The 13,848-nt window shown below is 48.1% G+C and overlaps 1 protein-coding gene across 1 annotated transcript in view; it reads left to right on the top strand.

Moving 5' to 3' along the window:
- The window catches only part of tbcd (tubulin folding cofactor D), a 117,871-nt gene that overhangs the window by 53,525 nt on the left and 50,498 nt on the right, over window positions 1-13,848 (top strand). Inside the window, 3 exon segments of the mRNA XM_031814016.1 lie at window positions 5,466-5,523; window positions 7,254-7,283; window positions 8,891-8,976. Coding sequence (XP_031669876.1) covers window positions 5,466-5,523; window positions 7,254-7,283; window positions 8,891-8,976 — 174 coding nt within the window.

Raw genomic sequence — 13,848 nt, 5'->3', positions numbered from 1 at the left:
TATGTACTGGGGTCGTAGTTCCCAGTAACAACGGTATCATATGTACTGGGGTCATAGTTCCCAGTAACAACGGTATCATATGTACTGGGGTCGTAGTTCCCAGTAACAACGGCATCATATGTACTGGGGTCGTAGTTCCCAGTAACAACGGCATCATATGTACTGGGGTCGTAGTTCCCAGTAACAACTGTATCATATGTACTGGGGTGGTAGTTCCCAGTAACAATGGTATCATATGTACTGGGGTCGTTATCGTAGTTCCCAGTAACAACGGTATCGTATGGACTGGGGTCGTAGTTCCCAGTAACAACGGTATCATATGGACTGGGGTCATTGTCCCCAGTAACAACGGTATCGTATGGACTGGGGTCTTGGTCTCCAGTAACAACGGTATCGTATGGACTGGGGTCTTGGTCCCCAGTAACAACGGTATCGTATGGACTGGGGTCGTAGTCCCCAGTAACAACGGTATCGTATGGACTGGGGTCGTAGTCCCCAGTAACAACGGTATCGTATGGACTGGGGTCGTAGTCCCCAGTAACAACGGTATCGTATGGACTGGGGTCGTAGTCCCCAGTAACAACGGTATCGTATGGACTGGGGTCGTAGTCCCCAGTAACAACGGTATCGTATGGACTGGGGTCGTAGTCCCCAGTAACAACGGTATCGTATGGACTGGGGTCGTAGTCCCCAGTAACAACGGCATCGTATGGACTGGGGTCGTAGTCCCCAGTAACAACGGCATCGTATGGACTGGGGTCGTAGTCCCCAGTAACAACGGCATCGTATGGACTGGGGTCGTAGTCCCCAGTAACAACGGTATCGTATGGACTGGGGTCGTTATCGCAAGCCGCTGCTGCTCCTCATCTACACCTCAACGTGTCGACTACAAGCCTCTATGTCTGCCTGCTCCTCATCCACACCTCAACGTAGACCACAAACATCTGTCTCTGCCTGCTCCTCATCCACACCTCAGCATGATGAAACCATCTCCCTCTGGCTGTTAAGCCATACGACGTGTCTAACTGGTTTGGTTTGGAGCACTGTCCGGGCACAATGCATTTCACAGACAAGCAGGCAGACGCTCTTTAAGGTGACTGAAGGTGTTCATGTTACTGTGGATGAGTGGGTTGTTTCTGGCCATGCTGAGGAGAGGGTGATGAGAGGAGGAAGTGATGAGTGGGTTGTTTCTTGCTGGGTGATAAGAGTGTGTGTGTGCAGGTTCAGGTCTCAGGTGTCTCTGTGTTCAGGTCTCAAGTGTCTGTGTGTGCAGGTTCAGGTCTCTGGTGTCTGTGTGTGTGCAGGTTCAGGTCTCGGGTATCTGTGTGTGCAGGTTCAGGTTCAGGTCTCAGGTGTCTGTGTGTGTGCAGGTTCAGGTCTCAGGTGTCTGTGTGTGCAGGTTCAGGTCTCAGGTGTCTCTGTGTGTGTGCAGGTTCAGGTCTCAGGTGTCTCTGTGTGTGTGCAGGTTCAGGTCTCAGGTGTCTCTGTGTGTGTGCAGGTTCAGGTCTCAGGTATCTGTGTGTGCAGGTTCAGGTCTCAGGTGTCTGTGTGTGCAGGTTCAGGTCTCAGGTGTCTGTGTGTGTGCAGGTTCAGGTCTCAGGTGTCTCTGTGTGTGTTCAGGTCTCAGGTGTCTCTGTGTGTGCAGGTTCAGGTCTCAGGTGTCTCAGGTGTCTGTGTGTGCAGGTTCAGGTCTCAGGTGTCTCAGGTGTCTGTGTGTGTGCAGGTTCAGGTCTCAGGTGTCTGTGTGTGTGCAGGTTCAGGTCTCAGGTGTCTGTGTGTGCAGGTTCAGGTCTCAGGTGTCTCTGTGTGTGTGCAGGTTCAGGTCTCAGGTGTCTCTGTGTGTGTGCAGGTTCAGGTCTCAGGTGTCTGTGTGTGTGCAGGTTCAGGTCTCAGGTGTCTCAGGTGTCTGTGTGTGCAGGTTCAGGTCTCAGGTCTCAGGTGTCTCAGGTGTCTGTGTGTGTGCAGGTTCAGGTCTCAGGTGTCTGTGTGTGCAGGTTCAGGTTCAGGTCTCAGGTGTCTGTGTGTGTGCAGGTTCAGGTCTCAGGTGTCTCAGGTGTCTGTGTGTGTGCAGGTTCAGGTCTCAGGTGTCTGTGTGTGCAGGTTCAGGTCTCAGGTGTCTGTGTGTGCAGGTTCAGGTCTCAGGTGTCTCTGTGTGTGCAGGTTCAGGTCTCAGGTGTCTGTGTGTGTGCAGGTTCAGGTCTCAGGTGTCTGTGTGTGTGCAGGTTCAGGTCTCAGGTGTCTCAGGTGTCTGTGTGTGTGCAGGTTCAGGTCTCAGGTGTCTGTGTGTGTGCAGGTTCAGGTCTCAGGTATCTGTGTGTGCAGGTTCAGGTCTCAGGTGTATCTGTGTGCAGGTTCAGGTCTCAGGTGTCTGTGTGTGCAGGTTCAGGTCTCAGGTGTCTGTGTGTGCAGGTTCAGGTCTCAGGTGTCTGTGTGTGCAGGTTCAGGTCTCAGGTGTCTGTGTGTGCAGGTTCAGGTCTCAGGTGTCTGTGTGGTGCAGGTTCAGGTCTCAGGTGTCTGTGTGTGTGCAGGTTCAGGTCTCAGGTGTCTGTGTGTGTGCAGGTTCAGGTCTCAGGTGTCTCAGGTGTCTGTGTGTGTGCAGGTTCAGGTCTCAGGTGTCTCAGGTGTCTGTGTGTGTGCAGGTTCAGGTCTCAGGTGTCTCAGGTGTCTGTGTGTGTGCAGGTTCAGGTCTCAGGTGTCTCAGGTGTCTGTGTGTGTGCAGGTTCAGGTCTCAGGTGTCTCAGGTGTCTGTGTGTGTGCAGGTTCAGGTCTCAGGTGTCTGTGTGTGCAGGTTCAGGTCTCAGGTGTCTGTGTGTGCAGGTTCAGGTCTCAGGTGTCTCTGTGTGTGTGCAGGTTCAGGTCTCAGGTGTCTCTGTGTGTGTGCAGGTTCAGGTCTAAGGTGTCTCTGTGTGTGTGCAGGTTCAGGTCTCAGGTGTCTCTGTGTGTGTGCAGGTTCAGGTCTCAGGTGTCTCTGTGTGTGTGCAGGTTCAGGTCTCAGGTGTCTCTGTGTGTGTGCAGGTTCAGGTCTCAGGTGTCTCTGTGTGTGTTCAGGTCTCAGGTGTCTCTGTGTGTGCAGGTTCAGGTCTCAGGTGTCTCTGTGTGTGTGCAGGTTCAGGTCTCAGGTGTCTCTGTGTGTGTGCAGGTTCAGGTCTCAGGTGTCTCAGGTGTCTGTGTGTGCAGGTTCAGGTCTCAGGTGTCTGTGTGTGTTCAGGTCTCAGGTGTCTCAGGTGTCTGTGTGTGCAGGTTCAGGTCTCAGGTGTCTCAGGTGTCTGTGTGTGTGGCAGGTTCAGGTCTCAGGTGTCTGTGTGTGCAGGTTCAGGTCTCAGGTGTCTGTGTGTGCAGGTTCAGGTCTCAGGTGTCTCTGTGTGTGCAGGTTCAGGTCTCAGGTGTCTGTGTGTGTGCAGGTTCAGGTCTCAGGTGTCTCTGTGTGTGCAGGTTCAGGTTCAGGTCTCAGGTGTCTGTGTGTGTGCAGGTTCAGGTCTCAGGTGTCTCTGTGTGTGCAGGTTCAGGTCTCAGGTATCTGTGTGTTCAGGTTCAGGTCTCAGGTGTCTCTGTGTGTGCAGGTTCAGGTCTCAGGTGTCTGTGTGTGCAGGTTCAGGTCTCAGATATCTGTGTGTGCAGGTTCAGGTCTCAGGTGTCTCTGTGTGTGCAGGTTCAGGTCTCAGGTGTCTGTGTGTGCAGGTTCAGGTCTCCGGTATCTGTGTGTGCAGGTTCAGGTCTCAGGTGTCTCTGTGTGTGCAGGTTCAGGTCTCAGGTGTCTCTGTGTGTGCAGGTTCAGGTCTCAGGTGTCTGTGTGTGTGCAGGTTCAGGTCTCAGGTGTCTGTGTGTGCAGGTTCAGGTCTCAGGTGTCTGTGTGTGTGCAGGTTCAGGTCTCAGGTGTCTCTGTGTGTGCAGGTTCAGGTCTCAGGTGTCTCTGTGTGTGCAGGTTCAGGTCTCAGGTGTCTCTGTGTGTGCAGGTTCAGGTCTCAGGTGTCTGTGTGTGCAGGTTCAGGTCTCAGGTGTCTGTGTGTGCAGGTTCAGGTCTCAGGTGTGTCTGTGTGTGCAGGTTCAGGTCTCAGGTGTCTCTGTGTGTGCAGGTTCAGGTCTCAGGTGTCTGTGTGTGCAGGTTCAGGTCTCAGGTGTACCTCTTAGCTGCATGACTCCACACCTGTCCTGCCTGTGTCTGCAGAGAAGTTGAAGTTCATTTACGCACCCTGCCCCTCCCTCCCTCCATGGACATGTCTGGGCCTGTGGGACCCTGTGCCTCTGCAGTGTCAGTTTTAACCCCCCCCCCCCCCCCACACACACACACACACACCAGCCTCCCGCTCCCTGCATCCAGCCGTGCCAAGTTTCGCCTGCCGTGGTTGGTTTCGGTGGCTGTTTGGTACCGGGGCTCAGGCAAGCTCAGTCCTGCTCCAGATTCGTAAAAGCCTCTTGACATTTTTACTCTACTTTAGTGTGGCATTTACATACACACACACACACACACACACACACACACACACACACACACACACACACACACACACACACACACACACACACACAGAGAACATAGTTAGTTAGGGTTAGTGTCCAGGGACAGAGAACAGAGTTAGTCAGGTTAGGGTTAGGGTCCAGGGACAGAGAGACCAGAGTTAGTCAGGTTAGGGTCCAGGGACAGAGAGAACAGAGTTAGTCAGGGTTAGGGTCCAGGGACAGAGAGAACAGAGTTAGTCAGGTTAGGGTCCAGGGACAGAGAGAACAGAGTTAGTCAAGGGGCCCCCGGAGTCGGCGACTGCAGGAGGGGCCCCCGGAGTCGGCGACTGCAGGAGGGGCCCCCGGAGTCGGCGACTGCAGGAGGGGCCCCCGGAGTCGGCGACTGCAGAAGGGGGCCCCGGAGTCATATCTAATCATACATTCCTTCAGGTTGTTGTTGTTGGCACAATGTCAACTTGTTGAATTTTGGTTCTCAGCCCTGATTAGTTTGTTTTTCTTCAGTAGGTCGACCAAGAAACTGGCTAACACTTTTCTTGAGTGGTAGTTTAGTAGTTCATACTTTTATCAACAACCACAAGGTCAAACTTGGGTGATCTGTTTTGTTCAAGGGTTCATGTCTAATCATAGCAATGACTTCACTGTGGGCCAACACCCAATACAAAGGCTTAAAGGTAATACATACATTCACCTGCCTGCCTGTGTATCAGTGTGTTTACCTGTCCACCTATTTGTGTCCCTCTCTCTCTGTCTCTTTTCTCTCTCTGTCTCTTTTCTCTCTCTGTCTCTTTTCTCTCTCTTCTCTCTCTGTCTCTTTTCTCTCTCTGTCTCTTTTCTCTCTCTTTCTCTCTCTGTCTCTTTTCTCTCTCTGTCTCTCTCTGTCTCTCTCTCTCTGTCTCTCTCTCTCTGTCTCTCTGTCTCTGTCTCTCTGTCTCTCTCTGTCTCTGTCTCTCTGTCTCTCTCTCTCTCTCTCTCTCTCTCTCTCTCTCTCTCTCTCTCTTTTTTTTCAGTGCTCTGGTGATCACTGCTGTGTTCGACCGAAACGTCAACTGTCGTAGAGCTGCATCAGTGAGTGACCACTCTGTCTCTGTCTCTCTCTGTCTCTGTCTCTCTCTGTCTCTCTCTGTTTCAGTCTCTCTCTCTCTGTTTCAGTCTCTCTCTGTCTGTCTCTCTCTCGTACACATATCAAACCATGTATCAAGGTTGAGAAATTAATTCAATAAATTAATTAATTGAAATTCAATGTACATGTTAAAAAATCATAATAGAAAATAATGGTCAATTATTTTATTCATTTATGTAATTTGAATTAACTTTCTGGATTGACCCTGTCATTTATATCAGATCTCACTACTATTATCTAACTGTCTCTTAGTCCCTGTCATTTATATCAGATCTCACTACTATTATCTAACTGTCTCTTAGTCCCTGTCATTTATATCAGATCTCACTACTATTATCTAACTACTGTCTCTTAGACCCTGTCATTTATATCAGATCTCACTACTGACTATTATCTAACTACTGTCTCTTAGACCCTGTCATTTATATCAGATCTCACTACTATTCTCTAACTACTGTCTCTTAGACCCTGTCATTTATATCAGATCTCACTACTGACTATTATCTAACTACTGTCTCTTAGACCCTGACCCTGTCATTTACATCAGATCTGACTACTGACTATTATCTAACTACTGTCTCTTAGACCCTGTCATTTATATCAGATCTCACTACTATTATCTAACTACTGTCTCTTAGTCCCTGTCATTTATATCAGATCTCACTACTATTATCTAACTACTGTCTCTTAGACCCTGTCCCTGTAATTTATATCAGATCTTACTACTATTATCTAACTACTGTCTCTTAGTCCCTGACCCTGTCATTTATATCAGATCTCACTACTATTATCTAACTACTGTCTCTTAGTCCCTGACCCTGTCATTTATATCAGATCTCACTACTATTATCTAACTACTGTCTCTTAGTCCCTGACCCTGTCATTTATATCAGATCTCACTACTATTATCTAACTACTGTCTCTTAGTCCCTGTCATTTATATCAGATCTCACTACTACTATCTAACTACTGTCTCTTAGTCCCTGTCATTTATATCAGATCTCACTACTATTATCTAACTACTGTCTCTTAGACCCTGACCCTGTCATTTATATCAGATCTCACTACTGACTATTCTCTAACTACTGTCTCTTAGACCCTGTCATTTATATCAGATCTCACTACTATTATCTAACTACTGTCTCTTAGTCCCTGACCCTGTCATTTATATCAGATCTCACTACTGACTATTCTCTAACTACTGTCTATTAGTCCCTGTCATTTATATCAGATCTCACTACTATTATCTAACTACTGTCTCTTAGACCCTGACCCTGTCATTTATATCAGATCTCACTACTGACTATTCTCTAACTACTGTCTCTTAGACCCTGTCATTATATCAGATCTCACTACTGACTATTATCTAACTACTGTCTCTTAGTCCCTGTCATTTATATCAGATCTCACTACTGACTATTATCTAACTACTGTCTCTTAGTCCCTGTCATTTATATCAGATCTCACTACTATTCTCTAACTACTGTCTCTTAGTCCCTGTCATTTATATCAGATCTGACTACTGACTAGTATCTAACTGTCTCTTAGACCCTGTCATTTATATCAGATCTCACTACTATTCTCTAACTACTGTCTCTTAGTCCCTGTCATTTATATCAGATCTCACTACTGTTATTTAAGTTGTAAACTGTGTATTCTTCTCTTCCTCTCCCAGGCTGCCTTCCAGGAGAATGTGGGAAGACAGGTTTGTGAACCCAGTTACCAAAACCATAGGTTATTAGTTATTACATGACTAATGCTGTGATACACAGTACATTAGGGTTGTAAGGATCACCTACCATCCAGGTGTTACGGTAACCTGCCCTGACTGTCACTAAAGTCCTTTAAACTGATCAACAACTGTCTGTAAGGATCACCTACCATCCAGGTGTTACGGTAACCTGCCCTGACTGTCACTAAAGTCCTTTAAACTGATCAACAACTGTCTGTAAGGATCACCTACCATCCAGGTGTTACGGTAACCTGCCCTGACTGTCACTAAAGTCCTTTAAACTGATCAACAACTGTCTGTAAGGATCACCTACCATCCAGGTGTTACGGTAACCTGCCCTGACTGTCACGAACGTCCTTTAAACTGATCAACAACTGTCTGTAAGGATCACCTACCATCCAGGTGTTACTGTAACCTGCCCTGACTGTCACGAACGTCCTTTAAACTGATCAACAACTGGCAGAAAACTAAATTCTGTGCTGATCAAGAAATGCCAACACTGACTTGGCCACAGGCAGATTAATATGCTTTGTGTGCAGCCAGCACTTGCCAAGCTTGGCATCAGATCTAGGGACTAGTTATCGAAATGTAATTACCATTGAGATTTCATATTATTTCAACTGTTCATATTATTCAACTGTTCATATCGTACATTGTGACTCATTTTATTTTTTTTATTTAACCTTATTTAACCAGGAAGGGCTCATTGAGATTAAAATCTCTTTTACAAGAGCGCCCTGGCCAAGATAGGCAGCACCAAGTCATTACAACAAAATTACAGACAGACAACATGAAAAACTACAAGTAATCTAGTAAAAACCATTGAATTCACAAGAGTATAAAACAGCTAATTAAAAACAGCAGGATCTCTACCTGCACATGTTCATCTGGTCATTTATCACTCCAGTGTTAATCTGATATATTGTAATTATTCACTCCTATGGCCTATTTATTCGCCTACCTCCTCATGCCTTTTTGCACACAATGTATATAGATTCTTTTTTTTCTACTATGTCATTTGACTTGTTTATTGTTTACTCCATGTGTAACTCTGTGTTGTTGTCTGTTCACACTGCTATGCTTTATCGTGGCCAGGACGCAGTTGTAAATGAGAACTTGTTCTCAACTAGCCTACCTGGTTAAATAAAGGTGTTCTCAACTAGTCTACCTGGTTAAATAAAGGTGTTCTCAACTAGCCCACCTGGTTAAATAAAGGTGTTCTCAACTAGCCTACCTGGTTAAATAAGGTGTTCTCAACTAGCCTACCTGGTTAAATAAAGGTGTTCTCAACTAGCCTACCTGGTTAAATAAAGGTGGAATAAAATAAACAACATTGACAGGTCAGGGAATCAGCCTCAAAATATTGTCCACCCTGGGTTTACTAATGGACACAGAGGTGTTGTGGTAACCTTGCCTGAGACCTGGAGATTTGTGTTAGCTCCCTGGTCTAATGCATAGGCTTTAGCTCAGCGGGCTAACAGGAGACCTGTGTTGGAACCCAGTCGGTCACACTGAAACCACTGTTCTCTTGGTACATAAAGTAAAACCAACGACGTGATCCCTTGCCTCTCTGTCTCCAGGGCACGTTCCCCTACGGTATCGACATCGTAGTAGCAGCTGACTACTTTGCTGTTGGGAACCTGAACAACTGTTACCTGTCCATCAGGTGAGTTAAAGATACTCTACAGAGGTTTGACCTCTAGGGGAGCTCTTGAGCCAAAATTGACCTCCTTAATAACGAGACACATTATATTAACCAGGATGAATTACCTGACGTTTGAAAAGAGTCACTACCGGGAAATGTGGGTACAATTTCATAATTGTCGACAGATAATTTGTTTGTTTGACATATTGGGATCTTTTTGTTGTCTGTAAAATGTATTATACGAGAAATAGTGGTGGAGACAATTTTATGAGCAAATATACAGTACCATTCAAAGGTATGGACACCCACTCATTCCAGGGTGTGCCAAGAGTGTGCAAAGCTGTCATTAAGGCAAAGGGTGGCTACTTTGTTAAATAAATCAAAATATATTGTATATGAGATTCTTCACTTTTTTTGGTTACTACATGGTTCCATATGTTATTTAATAGTTTTAATGTCTTCTCTATTAATCTACAATATGCAATCTATTACGTGGCTCTGAGACCACCATCCGCGGGGGGGGGGGGGTACACAGCCCGAACGCGCTCTGAGACCACCATCAGCGGGGGGGTGGGGGGTAGGGTACACAGCCCGAACGCGCTCTGAGACCACCATCCACGGGGGGGGGGGGGGGGGGGGGGGGGTACACAGCCCGAACGCGCTCTGAGACCAACATCGGGGGGGGGGGGGGGGGGGGTACACAGACCGAACGCACACCTCCCCACAATTCCCAGCCAACCCCTCTCCGTACACAGACCGAACGCGCACCTCCCCACAATTCCCAGCCAACCCCTCTCCGTTACACGTCCTCTATTAATTTTGAATGTGTTGACAGTTGGAGAAATTGCTGGAGCTGCACGACAGAATTTGAAAAAGGTCAACGGTCCAATATTGTAGAACACTGCTGTGGTTACGTGTACACATTTAGGCCCTTCTACACAGAGGGTTGTGTCTTTAGAAACCATTTCCCTGTGTGTGAGGGGAGTCTACCTGGTGGTTAGTAGGAGTCTACCGGTGGGTAGTAGGAGTCACCGGTGGTAGTAGGAGTCTACCTGGTGGTAGTAGGAGTCTACCTGGTGGTAGTAGGAGTCTACCTGGTGGTAGTAGGAGTTACCTGGTGGTAGTAGGAGTCTACCTGGTGGTAGTAGGAGTCTAACCTGGTGGTAGTAGGAGTCTACCTGGTGGTAGTAGGAGTCGACCAGTCTAACTGGTGTAGTAGGAGTCGCCCAGTCTACCTTGTGGTAGTAGGAGTCGACCAGTCTACGGGTGGTAGTAGGAGTCGACCAGTCTACCTGGTGGTAGTAGAGTCGACCAGTCTACCTGGTGGTAGTAGGAGTCGACCAGTCTACCTGGTGGTAGTAGGAGTCGACCAGTCTACCTGGTGATAGTAGGGAGTCTACCTGGTGATAGTAGGAGTCTACTGTGATAGTAGGAGTCTACCTGGTGATAGTAGGAGTCTACCTGTTGATAGTAGGAGTCTACCTGGTGATAGTAGGAGTCTACCAGTCTACCTGGTGGTAGTAGTCTACCTGGTGATAGTAGGAGTCTACCTGTGATAGTAGGAGTCTACCTGGATAGTAGGAGTCTACCTGGTGATAGTAGGAGTCTACCTGGTGATAGTAGGAGTCTACCTGGTGATAGTAGGAGTCTTACCTGGTGATAGTAGGAGTCTACCTGGTGTAGTAGTAGGAGTCTACCTGGTGGTAGTAGGAGTCTACCTGGTGATAGTAGGAGTCTACCTGGTGGTAGTAGGAGTCTACCAGTCTACCTGGTGATAGTAGGAGTCTACCTGGTGATAGTAGGAGTCTACCAGTCTACCTGTGTAGTAGTCTACCTGGTGATAGTAGGAGTCTACCTGGTGATAGTAGGAGTCTACCTGGTTGATAGTAGGAGTCTACCTGGTGGTAGTAGGAGTCTACCTGGTGGTAGTAGGAGTCTACCTGGTGGGTAGGTGGTGGTAGTAGGAGTCTACCTGGTGGTAGTAGGAGTCTACCAGTCTACCTGGTGGTAGTAGGAGTCTACCAGTCTACCTGGTGATAGTAGGAGTCTACCTGGTGATAGTAGGAGTCTACCTGGTGATAGTAGGAGTCTACCTGGTGATAGTAGGAGTCTACCTGGTGATAGTAGGAGTCTACCTGGTGATAGTAGGAGTCTACCTGGTGATAGTAGGAGTCTACCTGGTGGTAGTAGGAGTCTACCTGGTGGTAGTAGGAGTCTACCTGGTGGTAGTAGGAGTCTACCTGGTGGTAGTAGGAGTCTACCTGGTGGTAGTAGGAGTCTACCTGGTGGTAGTAGGAGTCTACCTGGTGGTAGTAGGAGTCTACCTGGTGGTAGTAGGAGTCTACCTGGTGGTAGTAGGAGTCTACCTGGTGGTAGTAGGAGTCTACCTGGTGGTAGTAGGAGTCTACCTGGTGGTAGTAGGAGTCTACCTGGTGGTAGTAGGAGTCTACCTGGTGGTAGTAGGAGTCTACCTGGTGGTAGTAGGAGTCTACCTGGTGGTAGTAGGAGTCTACCTGGTGGTAGTAGGAGTCTACCTGGTGGTAGTAGGAGTCTACCTGGTGGTAGTAGGAGTCTACCTGGTGGTAGTAGGAGTCTACCTGGTGGTAGTAGGAGTCTACCTGGTGGTAGTAGGAGTCTACCTGGTGGTAGTAGGAGTCTACCTGGTGGTAGTAGGAGTCTACCTGGTGGTAGTAGGAGTCTACCTGGTGGTAGTAGGAGTCTACCTGGTGGTAGTAGGAGTCTACCAGTCTACCTGGTGGTAGTAGGAGTCTACCAGTCTACCTGGTGGTAGTAGGAGTCTACCAGTCTACCTGGTGGTAGTAGGAGTCTACCAGTCTACCTGGTGGTAGTAGGAGTCTACCAGTCTACCTGGTGGTAGTAGGAGTCTACCTGATGGTAGTAGGAGTCTACCAGTCTACCTGGTGATAGTAGGATTCTACCAGTCTACCTGGTGATAGTAGGATTCTACCTGGTAATAGTAGGAGTCTACCTGGTGATAGTAGGAGTCTACCTGGTGATAGTAGGAGTCTACCTGGTGATAGTAGGAGTCTACCTGGTGATAGTAGGAGTCTACCTGGTGATAGTAGGAGTCTACCTGGTGATAGTAGGAGTCTACCTGGTGATAGTAGGAGTCTACCTGGTGATAGTAGGAGTCTACCTGGTGATAGTAGGAGTCTACCTGGTGATAGTAGGAGTCTACCTGGTGATAGTAGGAGTCTACCTGGTGATAGTAGGAGTCTACCTGGTGGTAGTAGGAGTCTACCTGGTGGTAGTAGGAGTCTACCTGGTGGTAGTAGGAGTCTACCTGGTGGTAGTAGGAGTCTACCTGGTGGTAGTAGGAGTCTACCAGTCTACCTGGTGGTAGTAGGAGTCTACCTGGTGGTAGTAGGAGTCTACCTGGTGGTAGTAGGAGTCTACCTGGTGGTAGTAGGAGTCTACCTGGTGGTAGTAGGTGTCTACCTGGTGGTAGTAGGAGTCTACCTGGTGGTAGTAGGAGTCTACCTGGTGGTAGTAGGAGTCTACCTGGTGGTAGTAGGAGTCTACCTGGTGGTAGTAGGAGTCTACCTGGTGGTAGTAGGAGTCTACCTGGTGGTAGTAGGAGTCTACCTGGTGGTAGTAGGAGTCTACCTGGTGGTAGTAGGAGTCTACCTGGTGGTAGTAGGAGTCTACCTGGTGGTAGTAGGAGTCTACCTGGTGATAGTAGGAGTCTACCTGGTGATAGTAGGAGTCTACCTGGTGATAGTAGGAGTCTACCAGTCTACCTGGTGGTAGTAGGAGTCTACCAGTCTACCTGGTGGTAGTAGGAGTCTACCAGTCTACCTGGTGGTAGTAGGAGTCTACCAGTCTACCTGGTGGTAGTAGGAGTCTACCAGTCTACCTGGTGGTAGTAGGAGTCTACCAGTCTACCTGGTGGTAGTAGGAGTCTACCAGTCTACCTGGTGGTAGTAGGAGTCTACCAGTCTACCTGGTGGTAGTAGGAGTCTACCAGTCTACCTGGTGGTAGTAGGAGTCTACCAGTCTACCTGGTGGTAGTAGGAGTCTACCTGGTGGTAGTAGGAGTCTACCTGGTGGTAGTAGGAGTCTACCTGGTGGTAGTAGGAGTCTACCTGGTGATAGTAGGAGTCTACCTGGTGATAGTAGGCGTCTACCTGGTGGTAGTAGGAGTCTACCAGTCTACCTGGTAGTAGTAGTCTACCAGTCTACCTGGTAGTAGTAGTCTACCAGTCTACCTGGTAGTAGTAGTCTACCAGTCTACCTGGTGATAGTAGGAGTCTACCTGGTGATAGTAGGCATCTACCTGGTGGTAGTAGGAGTCTACCAGTCTACCTGGTAGTAGTAGTCTACCAGTCTACCAGGTAGTAGTAGTCTACCAGTCTACCTGGTGATATTCGGAGTCTACCTGGTGATATTCGGAGTCTACCTGGTGATATTCGGAGTCTACCTGGTAATAGTAGGAGTCTACCTGGTGATAGTAGGAGTCTACCTGGTGATAGTAGGAGTCTACCTGGTGATAGTAGGAGTCTACCTGGTGATAGTAGGAGTCTACCTGGTGATAGTAGGAGTCTACCTGGTGATAGTAGGAGTCTACCTGGTGATAGTAGGAGTCTACCTGGTGATAGTAGGAGTCTACCTGGTGATAGTAGGAGTCTACCTGGTGATAGTAGGCATCTACCTGGTGGTAGTAGGAGTCTACCAGTCTACCTGGTAGTAGTAGTCTACCAGTCTACCTGGTAGTAGTAGTCTACCAGTCTACCTGGTGATATTCGGGGTCCTACCTGGTGAATTCGGGGTCTACCTGGTAATAGTAGGAGTCTACCTGGTAATAGTAGGAGTCTACTGGTGATAGTAGGAGTCTACTGGTGATAGTAGGAGTCTACCTGGTGATAGTAGGAG

Source organism: Oncorhynchus kisutch, unplaced genomic scaffold (genome assembly GCF_002021735.2).
Source record: "Oncorhynchus kisutch isolate 150728-3 unplaced genomic scaffold, Okis_V2 Okis06b-Okis10b_hom, whole genome shotgun sequence".
Lineage (NCBI taxonomy): Eukaryota > Metazoa > Chordata > Actinopteri > Salmoniformes > Salmonidae > Oncorhynchus > Oncorhynchus kisutch.
This window is presented reverse-complemented; position numbering and strand designations above follow the sequence as displayed.